At 49.2% G+C, this 22,811-nt stretch overlaps 1 protein-coding gene across 1 annotated transcript in view; it reads right to left on the reverse strand.

Annotated features, from left to right (window-relative positions):
• Positions 1 to 1,018: 1,018 nt before the first annotated feature.
• ACAP3 (ArfGAP with coiled-coil, ankyrin repeat and PH domains 3) overlaps positions 1,019 to 22,811 on the reverse strand; it is a gene marked incomplete at its 5' end in the record, with an annotated part of 92,806 nt that continues 71,013 nt past the window's right edge. The window contains 14 exons of the mRNA XM_082493356.1: positions 1,019 to 1,969; positions 2,084 to 2,194; positions 2,567 to 2,676; positions 2,839 to 3,059; positions 3,213 to 3,305; positions 6,021 to 6,125; positions 7,019 to 7,233; positions 7,773 to 7,867; positions 7,991 to 8,060; positions 8,364 to 8,572; positions 9,122 to 9,233; positions 9,682 to 9,782; positions 10,252 to 10,303; positions 14,582 to 14,694. Coding sequence (XP_082349482.1) covers positions 1,822 to 1,969; positions 2,084 to 2,194; positions 2,567 to 2,676; positions 2,839 to 3,059; positions 3,213 to 3,305; positions 6,021 to 6,125; positions 7,019 to 7,233; positions 7,773 to 7,867; positions 7,991 to 8,060; positions 8,364 to 8,572; positions 9,122 to 9,233; positions 9,682 to 9,782; positions 10,252 to 10,303; positions 14,582 to 14,694 — 1,755 coding nt within the window. The 3' untranslated portion in view covers positions 1,019 to 1,821. The remainder of the gene's footprint in view (positions 1,970 to 2,083; positions 2,195 to 2,566; positions 2,677 to 2,838; positions 3,060 to 3,212; positions 3,306 to 6,020; positions 6,126 to 7,018; positions 7,234 to 7,772; positions 7,868 to 7,990; positions 8,061 to 8,363; positions 8,573 to 9,121; positions 9,234 to 9,681; positions 9,783 to 10,251; positions 10,304 to 14,581; positions 14,695 to 22,811) is intronic.

Consider the following 22,811-nt stretch of genomic DNA (forward strand, 5'->3'; position numbering starts at 1 on the left):
AGAGACTGGGGTTTCTTTATTGTTCCACTTATTTAAAAGCGTGGGTGGAGAGTGAGTGCTGTTGGTTCGGTCTGAGGGCAGTATCGTGAGCGAAGAGCTGGATCGCTGTTGCTTCAGTGTCTGAGGACACAATTACGTCAATAGAAACAAACCTGCAAAGGTTTAATCACGAAGGGCTGCAGCAGGACAACAGCCAGGATACTAAAAAAACCAACCAAACAGTAAAGAAGTGAAACAGCTATTGGATGTAAAATAATATGATTGTGTATCACTGCTGCTGTCATGCAGGAGGATGGGGAACTCTGCCTGGTATTCTCGCGTTCCTCGCGAGATCTTGACGCCCTCAAGATCCCAGCACCATCCATAAGGCACTACGGCCCAACCCCGGAGCCAGCAGCCGAGGTGCCCAGGCAGGTGAAATACCAGTGGTGGACTGCCACCCACGAGTCCTCAAAAATTCTGACATCAATTGCAGTTGAGGGAATTCCCAAGAAGGTCTTCCAGGAGCACACCTCAGCTTGGCATCCAATCTCCCAGCCAGAGGAGAAGCCGCCAGCGGGACGCGCGCTCTGTCAGCCCTCCTGGGACAGGGATACACGACTGCAGCATCTCTGCAGAGCTACTGTGGCACCATCCCCATAACACAGACCATAAACACAGCAACAAAGTGCTCTAAGTAGAAACACATTCCCCCACTCCAGCAAAGAATAATATAAGAAAAAGGAAAGAAACAAAAAGAAGATTCTGCCGGTCATTGGAACTGGGGAACTCGAAAGCCCCTGGGCCAGCTGCCGAGATGCCCTACTCACATGCTTCAGCATGCGGGGGAAGAGCACAGAGGGGTACGCATGCAAGAAGAAGTCTCCTTCACAGAGATGCTAAGTCAGAAATCCGAAGTGACCGGGAAACGAACTGAACCAAAGTCACATTGCGCCGTGCAGCCAGGCAGTCAGGCAGTGGGAGTTGGACGTGGCTTTTCTTCCCTGACACAAAAGCCCATCGCCAGCGACAAGCTCCTCCCAGCCTCAAAAAATTAGCACTGCTGCTTCCGTAACACTGCGCACATCGCATCGTGGCCCAGGAAGCAGGCGAGCTATGGCTTTGACCAGCTAGCCACCAAGGGCAAAAAAAGGGGAGTGTGGCTGGTATGGTCCTGAGAGCAATTAAGGTGAGGAGCCGTCGCTCTCAATCCTACCCCTTCTGCTGTGCCTTCTGGAGCAAAGCATCTCTGCCCCGCAAAACAGCCTGGTCCCGTCTTAGAGGTCACCTTTTAGTTTTCTGAACTGGACCCAGCAGCTCCCAGCTGCTGCAGCGGTCCCCCGAGAGCGCAGGCTGCCCGTCGCGCTGCCAGGACAGAGGGCTCCACGACAGACTCCCTGCCAAACAAACTGTTCAGACGAGAACTCAGCGCATGGTAACTACACTGGAGCAGAGACAGGTTCGTCTGATCGTATTGTTGGTGGGTTTCTCCTGGTGATAGAGGGTTTCCTTTTCTTCTCTATTTTTTTTTTTTTTTGTATTTTTTTTAATGTTAAATTCGTCTCCCATACTTTTCACGCACTCAAGTCCACACGCCATGGTCTGTGGTTATGCCCTAGGAGTCTCCTACGCAAAATCAACCATCCAGTAGTCAAGCATGAGAACTTAATGCCAACAGGAAAGACCCCTTTTCCTTCCTGTGTGCATCTCAACCTATATGTGCAGGCATCAAAAACAGACCAATCTGCAAGAAACACCAATATACCAAGGATGGGGCTTCTCGGGGCTTCTCGAAATTCAGCCCAACTTCAAGACAGCAGGGGGGAGGTGGGGGAGTTGTCACTAACACTCATCTATATTAAGGCTGATGAACTCCTGTATACACTTTCTGTACTGCAGCTCAGTAGGGCTGTTGCTGGGATATTGACCTGGTTGTCCAAAGGGACCCTCTGCTTCTCGCATCTCCTCGTTCATTCGAGCCAGACGCAGCCTAGAACGTAAGAGAGAAAGCACAAGGGAGAGAGGTTTGGTTATTCCTTCCCCGATGGCTATTTACAGGCAGCGTTCCCGTATAGGTGCGCTGGCGAGCCCTGGCTGCACTTACAAGGTAACTATGTCTGCGTTGGCTGCTTGGACAGCAATACTGAGCGGGTCCTGCCCGTCGCCATCCACCGCGTGCTGATTTGCCCCTCGCTTGAGGAACAAGCAGACCTGACTGCAGAAGGGAAAGAAAAGAGCATGAGAGCAGAAATTCCGGCTCCTCCCCCCCCCCCCCACCCTGAAGCGGGCAGAGGGCACCGTCCCTCCCCAGGCAGACCCAGCTTCGCTCACATTGGTCTAAATCAGGAAACGCTGCAGTGGCGTGGAGAAAGGAACGGGTGTACAGGGGCCCAACTACCCCCCCTCTATCATCATGGGGGCAATTATCCTTAAGAGCATCAAGTTGTTGATGTGATATAAAAAGGCAAATAACCAATTCACCAAACCCCAGCTCCTTTGCCCACCTCAGCCCACGACTCTCAGCGTTAACGCTGAATCTCAGCCCAAGGGTGATGGAGCACATCACAGCAACGTGCGAAGAACTCACCCGGTGTGCCCTAGGTATGTGGCATGATGCAAGGGAGCTCGGCCTCGGATGTCTCTTTGGTTAACATCTGCCCCATTCTGCAGCAGGAATTCACAGGCTATCAAGGAGCCCTGCCAAGGGAAAGGGGAATTTCTAAATAAATTCAGCCAGCAGTACCGAGAGGACGCATGAGCACGTACCAGGCTGTAAGCTGCCCGTTGTCAGTGCTCTCCAAGCTAGAGTCAAGACCTCACGTTCCCAAATGCGGCCTCCCAGCCACTAGCGCAACGTACCCCCATCACAGCCTGAATCAGAGGAGTTTTGTTTTCATCTTCGTCGTTCACCCAGTTGATCTCAGCACCGTGGGCGAGCGCTTCTGCCATGAGAGGCAGGTTTCGGGCTTGTGCTGCCTTGTAGATCAACAAGCCAGGATGCAGCTCCCTCAGGTCCTCCAAATCGGATGCCTCCTGTTCAATCTCCGCTTCACCACTTGACTCCTCTGACACCTCGCACTCTAAGAGGCAAAATAGGATGGAGAGAGATATGACCCAAAACTTCTCATTTCTAATGCTCCCTGTTGTTCTTGGCACCAGACAGCCCTGACCATCCATCCTGCCTCCGCACTGGCCGCCTCCCCACACTTCCATCAACAGCGCGTGCCACCCACCTTCCTCCGTCACGCTGTCCACCACAGAGCCAAACACCAGGATATCAGTGCTGCCATCTGTGCTTCCTCCAAGTCCGCTGTCACTGCTCAGACCTGCAGGGCCAACAGAAGACAAACCAAGCCCATTTTAATACACAGGCATTCCAGTACCAGGCACAGCTGAGACCGCAGGGGAAAAGGGCTGCGCAGAACGTCACACACACATTGCACTGGACACTGCTGGCAAGGGAGAGGGGGACTGCTATCCCCTTTAGCCCCACTCAATGAAACTGCCCAAGGAAAAATCGCAAAGCCTTATGGTGTCCATGTCCCCACGCTGCCCTTCATGCAGGGATGCTCCGACATTGCCATGGCACTTTGGACTGCTGAGGACAGCCCTCGCTGCAATCCATGAGGGACGTCGTGACGGAGACTGGAGCAGAGCAGCAGCAGAGACAGCTTTGCAGCAGGTTATGCAGTGTCATAAGCAAATAAAGACACTCCTCTGCTTTTACCACTAATAATCTCAGTTTCCACTCTATCCGTGCTCTCCCCAGAGCTTTTCAGTTGTCACTGGGGCACTTGCCAATGCATTGCTCTTGTGACAGATTACAGATCGTGACTGGGCTAAATAATATCAACAGTGTGTATCTCAAGCCAAACTCCTAAAGCATTGTCCATCGGCTCAGTTACCTTCACAGACATCCCTTCCCTTTCCCCACAGCGCTTCCCACCTTCCCTGCTCAGCTGGTGAATGCTACGAGACAGCTGACTATGTACATGGAGTCACGAAGAGATGAAGCAACTTGTCCAAGGACACATAACGTGTCAGCGGCAGAGCAACTTTGTGCCTTTTCCAGCCTGCACCTGAAAGCAGCCAAGAAAATGACGGAAAGGAAGGAAGAAGCACATGCAGGCACTGCCCCTACGGGAACGGGGATGGCACCTTCACCCCGAGGGATGCCCGGCCCCCTTGGCAACTCCGGCTTCTTGCCGCTTTTAACTTCCCAATGACTGTAAGTGCTGGGGGCGTCTGTCCTCCCAGAACTCAATAGTTTAAGCCCCCATGATCTACCCCAAGACCTGCCCTCAAACCACTGCGATTAGAAAGAAACCCAAGCCAGGTTGCAGCTGACAAAATGTTTCTAAAATATGAGCTGAGAAGTCTTTGCGAAGAGCAATAGCAGGAAATCCCGCACGAACTAAAGACCCGAGCTTTGAAAACCATAGCAGAACAAGACACCTTAACCTTAAGGCTGCCTGTTGAAGTCTTCAGAGCAGCTACAGCTGGGTCCCAGATAAAGAACAGTCTCTAAACCAGTCGTCCTGAAATCACGGCTCACAAATTATCCTTCAGCGCTGTTCAACAGCCAAAGGACATAACGAAGCTACAACAGGAAAGGTTTCAAGCGGCACGTATCACGCATATCTTTATTCTGACTTGCTGTCAGAAAAATCATTGCTGTTTTTTGTAGAAAGCAAACATACTGCTCGGTGAGACTACGCTCTCCACTACGTCAGTACCAGTAAAGAGGAACTCCAGTGAGGCCACGTGGCACTACTCTAGGTTTATATCTAAGCAAGAAAGGCGGATCTGGCTCATAGCACAAGAATATGAATACGTCAAACTCCCAGTTCTGTTCCTACTGAATCAGTGATAAAATTCCTATTTTCTTCTACAAGAGCAAGATAAGGCTGTTGAGCAACTCTGAAGCCCTGCATCTCTCAAGTATTGTTTCTGTTGGCTAATAACGCTAAATTCCTTGAAACTGCGCCCTAAGGCAGCAATTCAGACAAGCACTAAAGCACCTTCTTCACTGATTTCAAAGAGATAACATGTACTGGTAGGAAAGCCAGTGATTTTCTGCTGTGCTGACTCAAGACCATAAATATTTCTCCTAAGTTCATAGAACAACAAGCAACTGAGCTAATAAGTTTTAAAAAGTTACCCCTCCTCAGCTAAGTATGATAACGGACCACACGACTAGTCTGCGACAGATGTGGGGCATTTGAAGTAAACACTTCTTATTTCCTGTTTGCCACGAGACCCCACCTGTACAGGATCGGATCCTTTATCTCATCTGAGGGACAGCTGTTCCTTTATGATGCAGTAACTCGGCCGCTGGAAACCCTAGGAAGCTTTTTGCCTTTCGAAAGCCTGTCACAGCCTGTCGGTCCCACAAGGGGCCGGTAACGTATGGGTTCCAATCATTCGGCTGAAAGAAAATACATCACTGCCTCTGAAGTTGGTTTGGAACAAGTAAAAATTTGGGTGTCTCTTTTGCTGCTAGCTGCCAGAGCGTCACCTTACCTCCGTCCAGGAGGAACGGCGTACCGCTCCCACCGGGACCAATGCCACTGCCACTCCATGGGCCACCTGTTAGCGGATGCTGCATAGAGATGTGGCTGGCACCTAGAGGAAGGTGGACGGAATATGAGGGGAGTTCATCGTCACAAACACAAAAAGAAAAATTGTCCGCAGTAAGACTTGCTAAAAAAAGGAAAAAAAATTAAAAGCCAAAACTAAAACCAGAAAAAAGCCAATGGAATGCATAGTCCGGGAGTAAAAGATGTTGGGGGAAAAAAAATAAATCCCATCCACCAGAATGCAAACACCAGGGACTGACTGGATAGGGTAATAAAATAATAAGTGCAATAAAAGAGCAATGGGTTGGAGTTTGTACAACTAACTCCCCATCACTCTTCTGAAATATTTACCCTCTCTCCAGTGAGGCCGATACCTCGCCTTAGGTCTGGTGCAACGCACATGCCCTAGAAGAGCCGGGAGGTAAAGCGTGCCAGGAGCAGGGACACTTTCTTTGTACTTACTGCGTGGGCCGGAGCCAGCACCGGTGTCAAAGTAGGAGAAGAGAGAGTCCAGCTCATCAGGGCAGAAGAGGGAATCTCGACGGAACTTCCTCTCCAGCGTAGCTGCTATTTTACACAGGGAGATTTTGAAACACGTGGTTAACAACATACAAGTGAGACAGTTTAATAACATACAAATGAGACGGTTTACGAGGGTGCGTAGTGATAGGATGAGGGGGAATGGCTTCAAACCAGAAAAGGGGAGATTTAGATGAGATATTAGGAAGAAATTCTTTCTTGTGAGGGCGGTGAGCCCCTGGCGCAGGGTGCCCCGAGAAGCTGTGGCTGCCCCATCCCTGGAGGTGTTCAAGGCCGGGTTGGACGGGGCTGGGAGCAACCTGGGCTGGGGGGAGGTGGCCCTGCCCAGGGCAGGGGGTGGAACTGGATGATCTTCAAGGTCTCTTCCAACCCAAACCATTCTGTGATTCTATGATTCTACAGCTGTATTTACACAGGCTGAGCTTGCATGTCCAATGCCGTACTCATGCCCACACACATCACGACACAACAAAGAGCTGAGTACAGGTGGTGACACACTGCAGACCAAGTCATCCCAGGGCATTTTGAGCAGCCAGAACCCTTGACAAGCATGGCCTCTCTTACAGACCCGGCAGGTAAATATAAAAGGATTTGAAACATATTAAAAAGCAGGAAGCTGGAATACAAAAGCAAATGCACAAAGCAAGCTTAGAAGTTGCTGGATCACCCAAGTGTAATGACCTCCTCCTTTAGCCACAAGAACCTCCCTAAATAGATGGAAAATGTTAGGAAATGGCTCTAAAGACCTATGTCAACACGGTTTGTGCAACAGCATTTTTGATTATACCTCTGGCAGGCTGCAGGTCCTAGAGAAAGAAAGGGCCTCGCATGTTATTAGGGCAGTTGTGTACACACCTACAAAGGGTGGTGGGCAGGCCAGCACAGCTCTGCATGGGGAACGGGGCAAGGGAGGTCCCCACCTGAGGACAACATGGCTGGTGATGCATTGCCTGCTTCATGGCGGTACTTTCTACGAGCTGTGGGTGCTTTTGTGGTGCTGTTGTGTCTCTGGCACTTCTTCACACACCAGCGTCGAGGTTTCCGCTCATTCTCTGTTAGAGTCTCCCCATTTGGCATCTTCTTCAGGAATTTCTTCTCCACATACTTCACCTTGATCCAGGCTTCCTTGTCCTGCCTAAGAGAAGAACAGCATAAACCTGGGCACAGGGTCACTCGAATCACCTAAAGCAAACAGCCACAAGGAGATGGAGCTGCTCTGGGTCATTGTATCAACCCGGCTTCGAGTCCTAAAAATCATTGAGGCCTGTACTGAGACAGGAGAGTTTCTCAAACCTACAAATGCCTCCCATTTCAAAGCAAAACTAAGCAGCACAGGGTGTAACTGAGACTGGAATGAGAGGTTCAGCCCTAGGCAACACCATGTGCTTCTGTTAGATGTGTTTGAAAGGTCTCCGAGCAGTCTAAACCCAGCAGGCCCTGGTTCCCAAGCATGTCTCACCAGGCTGCTGCTCCCACTGACCTTTCCGAGAGTCGAGCTCGGGGTAGCTACAGAGAGATTGTGTTGAGGTGCACCAGAGGTAGTCTGGGCCCTCCGTGAAGGCCAGTCACACACTCTTAATCCGACTTCCCCGAGAGTTTCAGGTACCGAGTTTGCTGTGTGGATGAACAACTTTCCACAGGACTGAGAGGACCAGTGTGGACGCTCAGACTCACCTGGAGCTCCCCGCTGTTGGCTTCTTAAGTCCCAACTCTTCACACTGTGCCTCATAAATCTGATTCATGGTACTGTTCCCCAGCTCGCACATCAGCTGCAATACAACAGGGAATGAATGAAATCCTCAGGTGAGGAGCCACCTTCCCTCTCGTCTAGCTAGCCACCAAGTCCCTGTCCACCCTTTGTCTATCTCTCGCTGTTAAAAGCCAACACTCACTTTCAGTAACTCCGGCTCCCAGGAGTCCAGTGTGAGAGATCGGACCTTGGAGCAGTGAACGCCCAGACTCCTATTTATTGAAAAGGAAGAAAACTGAAATGGTTACATGCCTCAAAACAGAACTTTTCATGCACCACAATGAACAAGATCAATCCGGTTCTTATGTATTTATCCATACAGATGTAGCTATAGCAGAGAGTTTTATGTGTATGCATAGTGATGTACCTGCGCACACAGGTGCCGCAGCAACCAATTACTTTTTAATTTATCTGTACAAACACTATAGTCAGTTGTAATTCAGGCTCCACTGTTTTTTCCCGGAGCTTGCAAGCCATCCCTGGCTGGCAGCGCAGAACGCACATGCACGCAGTACCTGTGGATACCGGAGCACTCAATGCACAGGAGGATGCCCAGGTTGATACTGGCCCAGCGGGGATCCGGCTGACCACAGTCACAGCACTGGTCGTTCCCAGGGATGCTCTGCACTCTCTGCAAGATGGTCTCTCCTTTCCCACTGCGCTCCCGGGAGTCGGTAGCAGAATCGATGCTGCTGGTTGATGGGGAAGCAGTCCTGTCCAGTCTCTGCAGGCAAAAAAAAAGGGTTATAGGATTCTGCAAAGCACTGTGGAACGAACCAGAGCTTTGCATAGCAGAGGCATTGATAGGAAACACTACCTGAAGAAGGTAATCCAAGACGGGAACGTGTAAAGTCTCATTAATCTCTATAATTGCCACAAGAAGGCGCTGCAGCCCATCCCTGCTCTGGGGTCTGCCACCATCCGCCAAACTCCCTGCCATCACCGTGCCCTGCTTGCACTTGTCCCAGCTAGGGAGCAAGCTCTTCCCAGGGGAACTTAATTCCTAGGGTAACATCAACCCAGAGCGATGGCAAGAAAGCGAAGATGTCAGGACAACACCGATCTAGAGCCTTGCCCTTCCCCCAGCCCAGTTTTGTAAGCGCGGCTTCGGTTGGGGAACTGTTGTTGCCTTTGAGTACGCACTGACATCAGCTCCTGTCCTTGAGGCCAGAAGAGTATTTCCAAATGGCCCGCCTGGACCTGCCACAGCCCGAAAGCTCGCTATCAGGGCTCTGAGACACAATTATGGATCTTTTATGACCCCCCCACTCACTTCAATGTAGTAGCTGTCAGGACTCTCCCGGTACGCAGAAGCAATGCTAGCTTGAACAGCCTGGATCCAGGCCTGACGCAGCTTCTCCGAGTCAGCCTGCAGCATGCAGCTCCTGTGAAGGAAGGAAATGAGTTGGATAGAGCAAAAGGACAGGGTGCGTGTCTTGGTCAAAACTGTTCCACTTCATCCTCAGCGCAGCCACTCCCATGGGGGCAGCACCTTGATTTGACTGGCAAAGGGGCAAAAAGGCAAAAATTAACCTCAGAAGCTTGCACCGCCAAAGGTGTTCCCTCTCCAAAAACTCCAGGCAGGTCTGCTAGCTGTTTTGAAAAGCTGACCATTCCCAGTGTCACTGTCTACATATATATTAGGTACGTGTGGCCTAGACCTGGCTTATGCTGATGTCTGATGAACTTCATAGGGATTCTGGTGTACATGCAGTGGCATCTCCCAGTCAACATCTAATAGCCCAGGGCAGCATCTGCTCAAAGCTAATCTCTTGCAGTTCCGTGCACAGTCCAGCTACCATATGGATGGCCTAAGCAACCCACTAAACTTACTTGGTAGGTGAGACGACCTCAAAGCAAAACCTCCTCTCTATGTCTTCACATGGCTTGACAGTACAGAGCCGCAGGTCTTCCACCACTACCGTGAGGACATCCTGAAAGGGTGAGAACAGGTGGCTTTGTTGGCTCCCTGGATCTGTGTCATAATTAGCCCTCTCGGAAAACTCTTTCCCAAACCCTGCTGGTCAGCACACACTGCATCCAGACGGAGCAGAGCCACCCCACCACTGGCTAACTCGAGGGCAATAGGAAGGGCTTACACAGAGTCAAAGCACAGGACAACATACAGGTGAAGTGGCAGGCTTACTGGGGACTTCACCGTCTTCCTCTGCTGAACAGGAATAATAGAGATCGCCACCACCACCATCTGCTGCCACTTCGTTCTCGGTACAGTCTAACTTTGGAGCACAGTATTGCCTGAGCGGGCTTGCTGTCCCTCTGATCCAATTCCCCTCCCCACTCCTTCCACCCCACTCCACCGCCACAGCGCAGAAGTCCCCGGCAAAGCAGGATACCAGACGAGTTGGCTAATCTACCAGCGTCATCTGGGGTAGCCTCACTGACCTTTAGCTTCTTCTGGTACACCAGCTGACTGTTCTGTATGGAGAACCACCTCCTGAAGGAAGACAGACAGACAGACATCAGAACAAGTGAACAGCAGAGCTACAGAGAGGCAGTTTGTCTGCAGCAGAGCAGGATATCTCGCCATTTAAAAAGAGCGTAATTTATTCCAGAAAGCTGGAAAGTAATGTCACAAGAAAAGCTCACACTTCTCCGGTCCCTTCCTTCAGAGAAAAAATAAAGGATTTACAGCCCTAGGGAATGACTCCTGGCATTGAGACGCCGTGATGGCAAGTGTTCCAGGTACGCCGATGGTCAGCAAGAAGGAAGAAAAGATAGGAAGAAACAAAGGAGTAGGGCAGTCCCGTATTACTGCCCACGATTTCTGGGGCAGAAGGCTGTGTGCGCGCCCTGGCCCGGTGCAGGTAGTAAATCCAGTGCCCATGGAACACGTTGCGCTGGTTGGAGCGCACTCGCGCTTGCAGATGTGCACAGTGGGCATACTTGACACCTACTGGGGAAGTCGGATTACTTGCACATGCCGTGCCAGATGCAGTGTGCCCGCTGCCTCTCCAAGCAGGCTGTCATAAGACAAGCCAGAAATTCCTTGACATCATGAAGAAACTTCCAGATGGGGAAAAGAAAAATCCAGCTCAGAAAACCCTGCTAACTGGCAGCCCTACAAATAGCATTGGAGAAAATAATTTGAATTAGTTGCACATCTTGCTGTTTATAGAGGCTACGCTGCCCACCAGGCTGATTTCTCTGTACCCACTCCAGCCTACGTGAGGCCAAAACAATGCCAAAGCTCCTGTCGCCTATGGCTAGAGTACGGACAGGCACGTGTGAAGGGAGTCTACCTTCTTAAGAGGCAACAAACCACCAGCCAGCAGCCTTCCACTAAAATACAAGCGACAGAAGGTCCATGCGATGTTGATGGTAGAGGTAATTCCCTGGTGTCTTAATCTTCAGTGCTAAATCCAAACTGCCAAATTACTCTCATTCCAAGATACAGACTAAGATTTAGCAACCTGATCATCTTCATGGAGGGCAATGGAAGCCATGACCACCACTAAGCTTCAGGAAGAAGGTACTGGAACACCTTGAGCATAAAGAATCAGAGAAGCTTGCAGCAAGATGTTATCTAGAGCGTATATTACATACTCTGTTTGCAAAAGAACTAGGTTCCCTGGGAAAATGAGATGAGACAGGATCCTCTTTCCTTTGTCACTGCTGAAATATTAAACAGAGATAAAAGACAACAAAAGGACTTGACGTGTCTGTGGGCAAATGGGAAAATACAGGTAACTGGAGGCCATCCCGTCGATGTGGGAGCCCATTTTGATGAGCTGATATGGTTCTGCATCACTCTGAGCTGCTGTGACAGCAGCAGTCTATGCTCAAGGAGCTCTGCTGTCACCCGAAGCTGAGCAGAAAGGTTTGTCTCTCAGGTCCTGGTCTCTGCTCCTGCTCCTTTCAGCTGTGCTCTCCTGCTCGCCCCCCAGAGCGCACGCTTCTGCCCGGGTCTCTTCGCCTGAGATCCCGCACTGTGGGGACTGCTGCTCTCCCCGCCTGTCCCCTCCTGCTCCCGAGAGGGGGAGGCACTAACAGCGAGGAGCTGAGTGACAGTGAGAAGGTGCTGAGTAGGCTACAGGAGCCGTGAACAGCTGCGGTGCGGATAGATATGGCTAAGAGTGGGTGGGAGTGAGGAGACCGAGATGGCTGTGGGGAGGACACAAACCGCGTATGACTGGGATGTAGGAGGATGCGGGGAGGATAGCTGGGATCTGGGGGAGAAGGAAAACTTGGAGCCCTTGACACTAACATCACTGCAGACATTAGAAAAAAACAGAAAGTCCCAGAGCATCATGTTCCCTCCAGGATAAGCGTCCTTTGGAGCAACCATTGAAATTACAGCCAGGGGAGTTGCCAGGAGAAGGGGGTTGCCTGGAACCCTCCATCTCTACCACAAGTCAAGCACTGGTCTTGACATTAGCCTGATGCGTTTTGGAACAAACTTCTCCTCTGCAAAGACGTTGGCATCAGTGAATGCCACCACGAGACAGACTATGGAGCGAGGCTATACATTGCTTAGCAAACCCCGAGCAGGAAACCCTAAAAGGGTGATAAAAATTCCACTAAGATACCTTCCCAGCGCGCCAGCTTGTGAGCACTGAAATCAAACACCGTGAGAGGCTCTGTTGTAGCTGCTGTTGTGGCTTCTGGTTCCTCCAAGTGCAAACTTAGTACTTAACTGTCAGGGGACCAGAGAGCCTGAGGGGTAACAAAATTATACCAAATTTGCCCGAAATCTCCTTAATACTGGGGGAAGCTTCAGAGAGAAGGAATCACTTGTTTAACCAATTCAGAGACCTCTAATAGTTTCAAGCCTTTTTTCCATGCAAATACAGGCAGTTTCTGTACATATCACAAACTGTTCACTGAACCATTTAGTGTTTATTTATTCCAAAGTCTAACAGCAGCACATTTCAGCCTTGCCATGATGTATACTGCGAGCGTATCCCACAGCCAAGTACAAGATCTCTTAATATTGTATCGTTTCCCTGTTATGTGAGAGGAGGAGGTCAAAGAGGTATTGATCTCATGCATTAGAAACTCACTGGAAAGGTTTAAATCCTTTTGCACAACCGCGTATGAAACCCATTGACGATCTCAAGGGAAACGAAACACTCGGATATCGAGCAAGGCTAGAACATGAAACCTTTGCTTCCGCTTTCCCCAAGGTCTCTGGCAGCTGTGGAGCCTCCTGACTAGTGCAGGAGGCATATCAGCCCCGCATTCCCAGCGACCTACCAGATGAAATATTTATAAATTATTCAGAGCAGGGTAAGTGCACAGAAAGCCATTTCTCAGCTCCCGGCAGCACAGCTGATATTTCTACTCTCACATATCTCCCCGTCCCATCAGACAGGTTTGATACTCGTGGCACGTCCTGCTGTGTTAGGTATTCCTCTTAATTGTTATGAATTTTGCGGCTTTCCTAGGGCAAGACTCGAGCTGCACTGTGCCCTATCTTCCCTGCGTGGAACCTGGTCATTCTTCCATTGTGGAAATTGTGCCATCCTGGCATTTACTAAGATGCAGCAGAACAGGAGCTGTCTCATTCCATGACGCGGCCTGAGAGGAACACACAGCCTCACAGAAAGAAGCATACTTGGTTTTGAACAGGCAAATAATAATCACTTATGTAAACTACACAGCATCTAACTCTTTGTGATTAATGTACGTGTCTCCAACACGCCAACATCGAAGGCCTGCAAAGCAAGTGGCTTTGCGAGATCAGCATGTGAGTTATAACGTGCTGGTAGAAAATTTACGTGGTCTTAAAACATCACTGGAAGCAAGGCACATGCTTATTCCTCTTTTTCTCTGAGCTGACTTGGTGCCACACAGCCAGGTTGGTGTGATGATTAGGCTATGGTAATCTCTCGTGAGATACTGTTTCTCTGGGGAGAACTTACTCAGATGCAGAGTTATGCTAACATGGCTTCAGGTTCTGATCTTACCTGCAGCCGACAGGTTCTGAGCAGATTTGCAGAAACACTTCAGTTGAAAGGGACCTCTCCAGATCATCTGGTCCAGCTCTCCTGCTCAAGCAGGGCCAGCTAGAGCAGGTTGCCCAGGACTGTGCCCAGGTGATTTTTGAATGTCTCCACAGATGGAGACTTCACAACCTCTCTGGCCACCCTGCTCCACTGCCTGACCTTCCTCACAGTAAAAAAAAGCAGTTTCTTGTGTTTAGATGAAACTTCATGTTCTTAGTATGTGTCCGTTGCCTCTTGTCCTATCACTAGGCACTGCTGAGAAGTCTGGCTGCCTCTTCTTCATTCCCTCCCATCAGGAATTGGTACACATTGATAAGATCCTCCCCTGAGCCTTCTCTTCTCCAGGTTGAACAGTTCCAGCTCTCTCAGCCTTTCCTAATATGAGAGAGTTCCAGCCCCTTAATCATCTTTGCGGCCCTTCATTGGACCCTCTCCAGTAAGACCATATCTTTCTATGGCAAGGGAGACCAGAGCTGGACACAATACTCCAGATGTGGCCTCACCAGTGCTGAGTAAAGAGTAAGGACCACCTCCTTCAGCTGGCATCCAAAATGTTCCTAAAAGCATCCATATGCAGAAACTATCAAACCAACCTCATTTTAACTATTTTAACTATTTAGCTTTTAACTACTTAGCTCAGAATCCTTCCAGTGACAATCACAATTCCTAAGATCTCACTAAAAGCGAAGTGTATTCCTGTGCAGGCAGTATGAGCTGTGTTCAGAGTCTTAACCCAAATATCAGATGGAATATGAGTTATTACTCACCGGTTCCATGTTTTGAAAGCATTGCTAGCTCTCTTGAAGAGGTAGCCTTCCATCACCACTCCATTCGGGGCATCAACATTAAACTCCACCTTCGAGTCATCATAGGAGAAGTCCTGCAAATAAAAAGAGGCCAAGACTCTAACATGACTGCGCTCTCCAGGACCACGATGGAGATGAGCCTAATCAAAGCATCAAGAAGAGAAAACCATCTATGTCAAGACGCTAAGGCTCAGGCAGAGCTGTCACAGCATACCCACAGCCTCAGTGGGCTGCAGCCATGAATGGCAGTCACGAATTATCCTCATACTAGCAAGCTCATCTGTCCCTATTGTTTGGAAAAAAGTACCATACATGCTGTACTTCCCCCCTCCCCAGAAGCTGATAAGGAGAGAGACAGATAGCATATCATTGTGAGGGCTAAAAGTTCCCAATATTTGGGGCAGCCTGCAATGGGAAATAAAGCAATAGAGTTGCTTTTCACTGGCCAAGTGAGTTAGCAATGCTGCTGCCACCTCTCTGTTCTGCAAGGGGTCAGCAACAGAATACACCCCAGCCTTTCCACACAAGGAGAACAGGCACGATGATTTCTACGGGGGAAGACTTATCAATTCCATTTTCATTAGCTCTCATCAGATGCCACCTCCAATCTCTGCTCACTCAAGTCTCTATGCTATGCTACCAGCCAGAGCTGATTTGTCAAGGTTTGGCACTGATTCATCAGACAGATCTCATGGATTCTGACAGCTGGTGAGCAACACACAGAGCAGAGAGAATAGCAGCTGCTCTCACAGAACATGGGATCCTTCTCCCTGGGCAAGGGTCTGCCTGCTTCCCAAGAGAAACTAGGTCACGAAACCCAAATGACTTCTCCCTCTGACCTGGGGAACTAAGGCACATTGTCTCTTCACACACTGATTCCCCTCTAATGATGCATTCTACCCACACCTCCCTCTCTCTTGAGTGCAAATATTTCCCCCTGCACTCCTTGGTTCGAGAACACAACAGCGCAGTGAGAACAGCCCCATTAAGATAAGTGCCTTTCCTAGCTCAGCATATGAAGACCCTTGTGATGCTGTGTTGCTAGGCAACATGCATTTCACTCTCATTAAGATGAGTTATTTTCATGTTCAGAGATGCAAGCTTGCCTGGGAGGTGTCATAATAATAATACTGATACAGAAGGAGGAGATATAATGGGACAGGACTGAGTCATTCCTTGGAAAGACAGCATGATGCCCAATTAGACACTAGAAACTGCTGTAAGGCACCCAATTAAGAGAGGTCTGCTCAGCCCCAAATCTTCTTGCCGTAAGAGGGTGAATCCCATGGGGGGTCCTCTTCTGCAGATGTCTTTCATGTACATATTGCAAACAAAGGCTAGAGGGAATTTTCCTCTAACGCGTAGATATGTGAACGTGGGATTTCTGTACAGCTGCTCCAAAGTGACTATTCTAAAAATACAACGAGAATCTGCACTGTTTTATAATAAATAATGCAAACACCCAAAAGTCTGGGCGTCGTTGAAAACGGCACAGCAAGTGTAGGGCAAAACCCTTCCAAGTACATCTTAAAAATGACCACTTAGCTCTAGTCCACTTCATGGAAGAGGTAAAAATAAGGGGGAGGGTCTAAACATAATCACCTGACTTCTTCAGCTGCCCTTGCATAATCAAGCAGTGTGATGGTAAGAAGGATATATTGCTGATGAGTGCAGGAGGAACAGATGGGCCATATGCGTCACTAGAGTAAATCCACTAAAAATCAGTGGAGTCAAGCCAGGTGTGAATTTAACCTCATTGAGTCTGCATTGTATTACACCTCTCTACAAACTGAATGGCTAAAGGAGAACAGCTGAAGGCACATGGAGTGGTTCCTCACCTTTGAAAGGATTCTAACCCACACCAAGCCCGGTTTTAGAAAGAGAAAGTTACACACAAAACCACCAAGCGCATACACAAAATGACAGAGAGTCATCTGGATGATGTCCAGACATCGAAAGACACTGCTGGGAAGAATGGCCCGTGTTTACATTACTTTGAAGACATTTCTCCTCCTTGTTCTCTCATTGGTTAGGAAACATCCCCAGGCCAAATTCTGCTCATATTTCTGCTGGTGTAATTCCTGAGCAACTCCGCTGCTATCAACAGAACTACTGCAGGGCAGCTGAGGGCGGAATACGTTGACCGGAGCTGTAAGCTGGATTTGTGAAGAAGGTACAAATCAAGGGAGAGATCCAAGGGATAAGAACCAGTCTCCCTCTTATCCCTGGGCATGCGGCAGGCTGATCCTCAGGGACACTTTGTCCCATTCCATTGCACCCTGCTTGGAAGCACCTGAAGCCTTATTGAGAGTGTTGAGAGACAAATGAAGTAAGGGAAAAGGGAAGGGTTTAAAAACCCAGAAGTTATCCCCTTGACCCGTATCATTTTTCCTTTCTCAGCCAGGCAAAGGCCGAAAGGGAGCTGTGCAGAAATGGCTCGGGTAGCGAAAAGGCAAAGTGCAATTGTGAAACTTCCAGCGCACCAGAGCGAGCTTAAACTATGGGCTTAAGCAATGGATTCCCGGGCACATCTTCTTGCAGCCCATACAGGGAACTTTCTTACCACCGCCATTGAAAAGAGAGGACAAATTTCTAGAAAAAGAGTTACAAGAACATCTGTTGAATCCTGATTGCAAGGTCAAAGCCAGCTTAGAATCTGTCTGAGGAGATCATCTTGCCAATGGTGTTGAAATACCACGGTAGTGTGTGGCCACAGCTGGATCCACACAGATGTGGGACCACGAATCCCCTTAACTGGCAGACCTGCCAGTTAACGTGTCCCTGTATCTGCTTTATTCATCGACACAAAAAGATTTTGATCCTGTTAGCTCCGGGAAATAAGCCGAAGGGTCCACAGCTCCTGCCAAGCACATCATCAACTGCGCCATCAGCAAGTCTCTCCGTGACTCTTACAAGGGACGCAGCGCATCAGTGGACTGTGACTCCAGATAGAACGAGGAAATCTAAACCTTCCAGCCCTGTAAGCCAAGGGGCGATGTCTGGGAGGTGCGAATGTGTCGCCCATTCTACAACAGCCAAAGTAACTTTCTTGAATCAAATCTTACCCTTGGCAAAGCAGGGTAAGGGAGCGCACACATACGCTTTCTCTTGTTCCCTCTTTTTCCATTTCTGGCTATATATGGGATTTTAATGCATGATTTTAATAAGCTACCTTTTACAGTGTAGACAGAGTAGGCAAGTCTGCTCTAAATGAGTTTGGACTGATTTATTAAGTCTGCATTTAGCACCTCATTGTCTCTGTAATATGAAGAAAATGCTTGACCCAGAAAAGGCTGCCTCGGATTGGGATCTGAGCAGCTTTGGCTACAACCGCATATGCAATCATGATTAGCAACAGCAGCGACATGTTGGATCACACATTGGTAAAATAAATCGGACGTCTTCCAAAATAAGAAACCAGATCTCTGCCATCATCTGCTTCCCTTTCCTTCACCGACTTTCAGTAAATCACACCAATCTTGTCTCACTGTCCCCTCTCCTCCTCGGTCCTGTCACTCTGAGTTTACACACGAGGCTGCCTGGGAACTGATATTCTCTTAGAAATGACATCACAATGGTTTCCATGGGAGCACACTGAATGCTGTGCCGAAGCAACAATGAAGTAACACGTTCCAAGAGACACATCCGTAGGGATGTGAAAAAGGATATTAATGCAGACACTTTGAAACCAGCAAATGGAAAGCAAAAACCCAGCACAGGCACACACAGACCTGTGAAAAAAAAGAAAAAAATAAAAAAAAAAAAGGGAAGAAAAAACACCCCCTATTTGAAGGCAGCCTCATGGCCCACTCGGTTAATAACTCCCATGTCCATCTCCACACAGCGTGCACAGGGAGCGCTTGCATCGCAGAGGACAGACAAACTCTTCCAATTGCTCCTGTGTAGCCAGCATTTCACGCAGAGAAAACAGCTGATGAAATTAAATAAGCCTCCAGCTTCAGCGAACAGACTAAATACGAAGAGTGAAGATGCCCCTCATCAGCCTGGAATCCTTGGAGGGGGGTATCTTCTAAGTCAGTCCTGCCTAAGAGCACGCCTGCTGAAGTAGGAAGGTCTTCAGTGTAGGTTCATTCCTATCCCGAAGGGCACAACACCCGGCTGAGGACAAATAGAACCTTTCTCTAAAATACCAACGCTTCCTTAAAATTCTTTCAAACACAATCACTATGGCAATGGCCCTCCCTGAAAAGTCACAGCGTCACTCCCTCAGTTTATCAATTCAACGTGGAAATAACGCTACTGTCCTTTTCTGCACAATGTTTTGATTTCTACTGATAGAAAACACTATCCAAACCAGGCAGTCATGACCAGTGAATCGTTTCAGCCCAGGTGTTTTCAGATATTCAGAGAAACACATCTTACTGCCAAACCTCCATGTTAATTTATTTTCAATCAATCAACCAACACCATTTAGGATAAGCGACAACACACTCACTACGTGCTTTCCCCCATAGAAGACAAAGGCTTTTGTATAAAAGTGCCCTCTTTAAGTATCCAAGAATGTTCAGCATTTAACAATAATATTACAGACACTTTAACAATGTTATGTATACATCCATGGAGTGAAAAGAACTTCTCCTGGAGGCAAGTTAAAAATTGTATGTGACTAGTTTGGCTATCCGATTCTAAAGAGAAGGTAAGTGAGAGGAATATTCACATTCCCTAAAGATGCACACACCCCCCTTCCATTCAAACACCGGGGCATGCACATTCCGTTCTCTTCTAGTGCCTGAATATATTTCAAGCTTTTCTCTATCTGGCTATTTTTACCTCTGTGTATATACTGTGTACAATCCAAGACCCTCAGCGGCAGATGGAATTTGGAGGAGGGCTCCCCCACCTACATTCCCGTTCTGCGCAGACAGCTTTCATTCATTCTGGCCAAATCCCATTTACAGACCTTTTGTTTCTTGAATTTCCTAATGCCAAATGATCTCCCCGCTCCGCAGCTTGCCAGCAGATGATGCACAGAGACCTGTGCCCTGTCCCACGGCTTTTCCATCCCAGAAACAGAACCGAACACATTTGCTCTCCCTGCGGTAATAAAGCGGTACTTGCTTTTGGGTCACCTCAGCAAGCGAGGTCCTACGGGCACAGTCCTTTCTCCCCCAGGGACAAGTGCCCTCTAAACTTTTTCCCCAAGTCAAGCCGACCCTGCAGGAGTCTCCTTACCAGGAGGTATTCAAGCCTGCCGAAAATCTTCATGGTGTCAGCTGCCAGGGAGGTTTGGCCGCTCTTGCCTAGAGAGCGGGGAGCAGCTCCGTGTCCTCTCTCTCTCCGTTCGCTCTCTAGAGTAGCATCTCTGCTAAGCACCGTGGGCTGGCGGGGAAGGAGGGATTTCTTTTTCAGCCCCTTCTCCTTTACCCCTCCTACTCCTTTTTGGGAAGCCGTAAGCGCTGCCGTTGGCTCCTGTTGAAGCAAGGGGCACCGGGCGAAGGAAGACTGCTGGCCCCCGGGGACCACTTGCTTACCCCCTCCTCGTGCCTCCTATTCACAGTCAATCAGCTTAGAGCGGGGACTAATTATCATACAGCTGTCACGGAGGCACAGAAGGCAGCGGGAGAAGCCAGGCAACACAGAGCAAAGTTGACAGGAAGATGGCTCACCGAATGCCTCCCTGACCTTAACAGAGCCAGGCTTGTCCGCCTTCCGCGGGGTCTGCTTCCCCCGGCGGCCTGGAGCACAGCCACCCTTTGGCCAGTAATTCCGCCCCTGCTCCACCGCAGCCACAGAAATCCGGGTGTTGAAGTGCCATATGGCCCCTGGTTTGTTATCTACCAGCTGGACTAAATGAGGCAGAGAGCTCTGCCTTGGCACTCCATCCTGCCGCCCCCTGCAAACGGGCAACAGAAGCACCGTTGCCTCCCCCACGACTCCCGGCCGGGGAATAAGGGATGAGGCTGCAGAGGAGCTTTTATACAGCTCTGGATTCTTCCACTTCCAGAGAGCGGCCTGTCGGTTTTGGTGCAGTGAAAGGATTGAGGAAGGTCAGGATCCATGAGGGAGAACTGCTTTAAGTGTTACTGTTTCTCTACTCATTTCCCATTGGAAAAAATTCCGAGGCCTGTGAGTTGCAGTGCTAAGTTCTTAAAAATTTTTCATAGAATCACAGATGGTTAGAGTTGGAAGGGATCTTACAGATCACCCAGTCCCCCCCCTGCCCTGGGCAGGGCCACCTCCCCCCAGCCCAGGTCGCTCCCAGCCCCGTCCAACCCAGCCTTGAACACCTCCAGGGATGGGGCAGCCACAGCTTCTCGGGGCACCCTGCGCCAGGGGCTCACCGCCCTCACAAGAAAGAATTTCTTCCTAATATCTCATCTAAATCTCCCCTCTTTCCGTTCAAAATCATTACCTCTCATGCTATCACTAGGATAAAGAGCACCTCCCCATCTTTCCTGTAGGTCCCCTTTAAGTACTGGAAGGCTGCTACAAGATCTCCCTGGAGCCTTCTCTTCTCCTAAGTGGCCCAGCCTACACCAGGCCCTGGGTGTCTTTGCACATCCATCTGAAGCAACTGAGGCCACATGAAAACATACGAACTCATCACACGCGTGGTTTAAGACAGTTTAGTTCAACACACAAGGGAAATGAGGGGCGTTACAAGGCCGTCTCCTCAGCCTCTGCAGAAGCGCGTTCCATACTGCAGTCCTTCCCCACGTGCATCCCACACACCGCAGGAGAGAGTCACCCCCAGCTCTCATGCTGAAGCCCTCCTCTCCCCTTGCACAGCAGGAGGATAACTCAGATATTTGCTGTATCCCATAAAAATTGAGACTCTTCCTGATTTTATCGGAACCCTTTTTGTGCAAGTGAGCGTTATTTTCATGTGAATTGTGAAGCTGCAAACGGATCTCTTTAAGGTTTGGAAGCTGGGAAGGCAGAGAGGGCACCAGTTAAAATGAGAGCCTGAAACGACAGCTGCCTTAGGAATCTGCCCCAAAGGTGGCAGATATTCCGTGAGGGAAGATGAGGAAAGGGTGGCATAGGAAAAAGGCACCTCGATTCCAGTATCAAACAAAGTAGTCAAGATTTGTGCTGAGTTTTTCTCTCCTACCACATTTATTTTAATTAAAATAGTAATGGAACAAAATGTCAGAGACCGCTTCCTTATGAACTCTTAGAAGGCTGCCCCCCGTGCCCCAGGGACAACCCAGTTCCCTGCCTGCAGAATCTGCACAGCTCCCCCACCCCAAGAACCCTTCAAAACGAATTATCTAAACTGGATTCCCTCCCTTTCTGTCACGCCTTAGCGGGCTGTTTGGGAAGACACTGTGTGGAGGCAAAAAAAAAAAAAAGGATATTTCTGCCACTCCTCTCTAATTAAGCACAACTAAATCTCCAGATTTGTCAAGAGACCAGAGGGCATTCCGGGCTCAGCATGAAGACGTATATTCAAATACACGCTGTGCTCCCCGCGGAGATGGCGAGATGCTCACCAGATGCGCGGTGCCATACTCCAGCGCAAAGGGAGGAGCATCTCTGACTCAGAGTAGCTGAAAAACAGTCTCGTAACATTTCTAAGCAGGAAGCTTTAAATCCTAACTTGCAGTAGGGATGTTCAGCTCTCTCACAAGCTTATGCACACATAAGAGAGAGCCACAGCTCTATGCATATGTATTCTGATGAAGAGTAATTGCTCGTTTTCCCTCTTGGAACTTGACCTCTGCTTCATCCCCTGCTAGTCCAGTCAGCAAAGCCACGTAAAGAGATTTAAGTGAAATGCACTGCGCTGGAGAGATTTTCCATGCTCCCTCGAATGAAGTCATCACTCCAGCAGATTCCCAGGGGAACTGAGAGTTCACAAATGGATTTACCCCTCCCTCGGAACACTTAACCAGAGGGAGCATATGCACAGGCCGATTCACAGGGAATGCCTGTCATTAGCTTTCAAATCTGGTTACGTTTCCATTTCATGGGTTATGACATTTTTGAGAGCAAGCATTAGAAAGAAAAAAAGAGCCACTTAGATTCCTGCTGTTGAGAAGTATTGATCCACACAAGTGCCTGCCAGATCTGGTCTCCTTAGTGACTCCGACTCAGGGCTTGGTTGATGAACAGCTATTTCCCAGGGCTCTCCGAAATCCCCTCTCACTGTGCCCACAGAGCGTGAGAGCGTGTGTTGAAAGTCCACCAACGCCCTCTGTTATGAGCCTGTGCAGCCAATTCCCCT

The sequence above is a fragment of the Vanellus vanellus genome (genome assembly GCF_965231255.1).
Source record: "Vanellus vanellus genome assembly, chromosome: 20".
NCBI lineage: Eukaryota > Metazoa > Chordata > Aves > Charadriiformes > Charadriidae > Vanellus > Vanellus vanellus.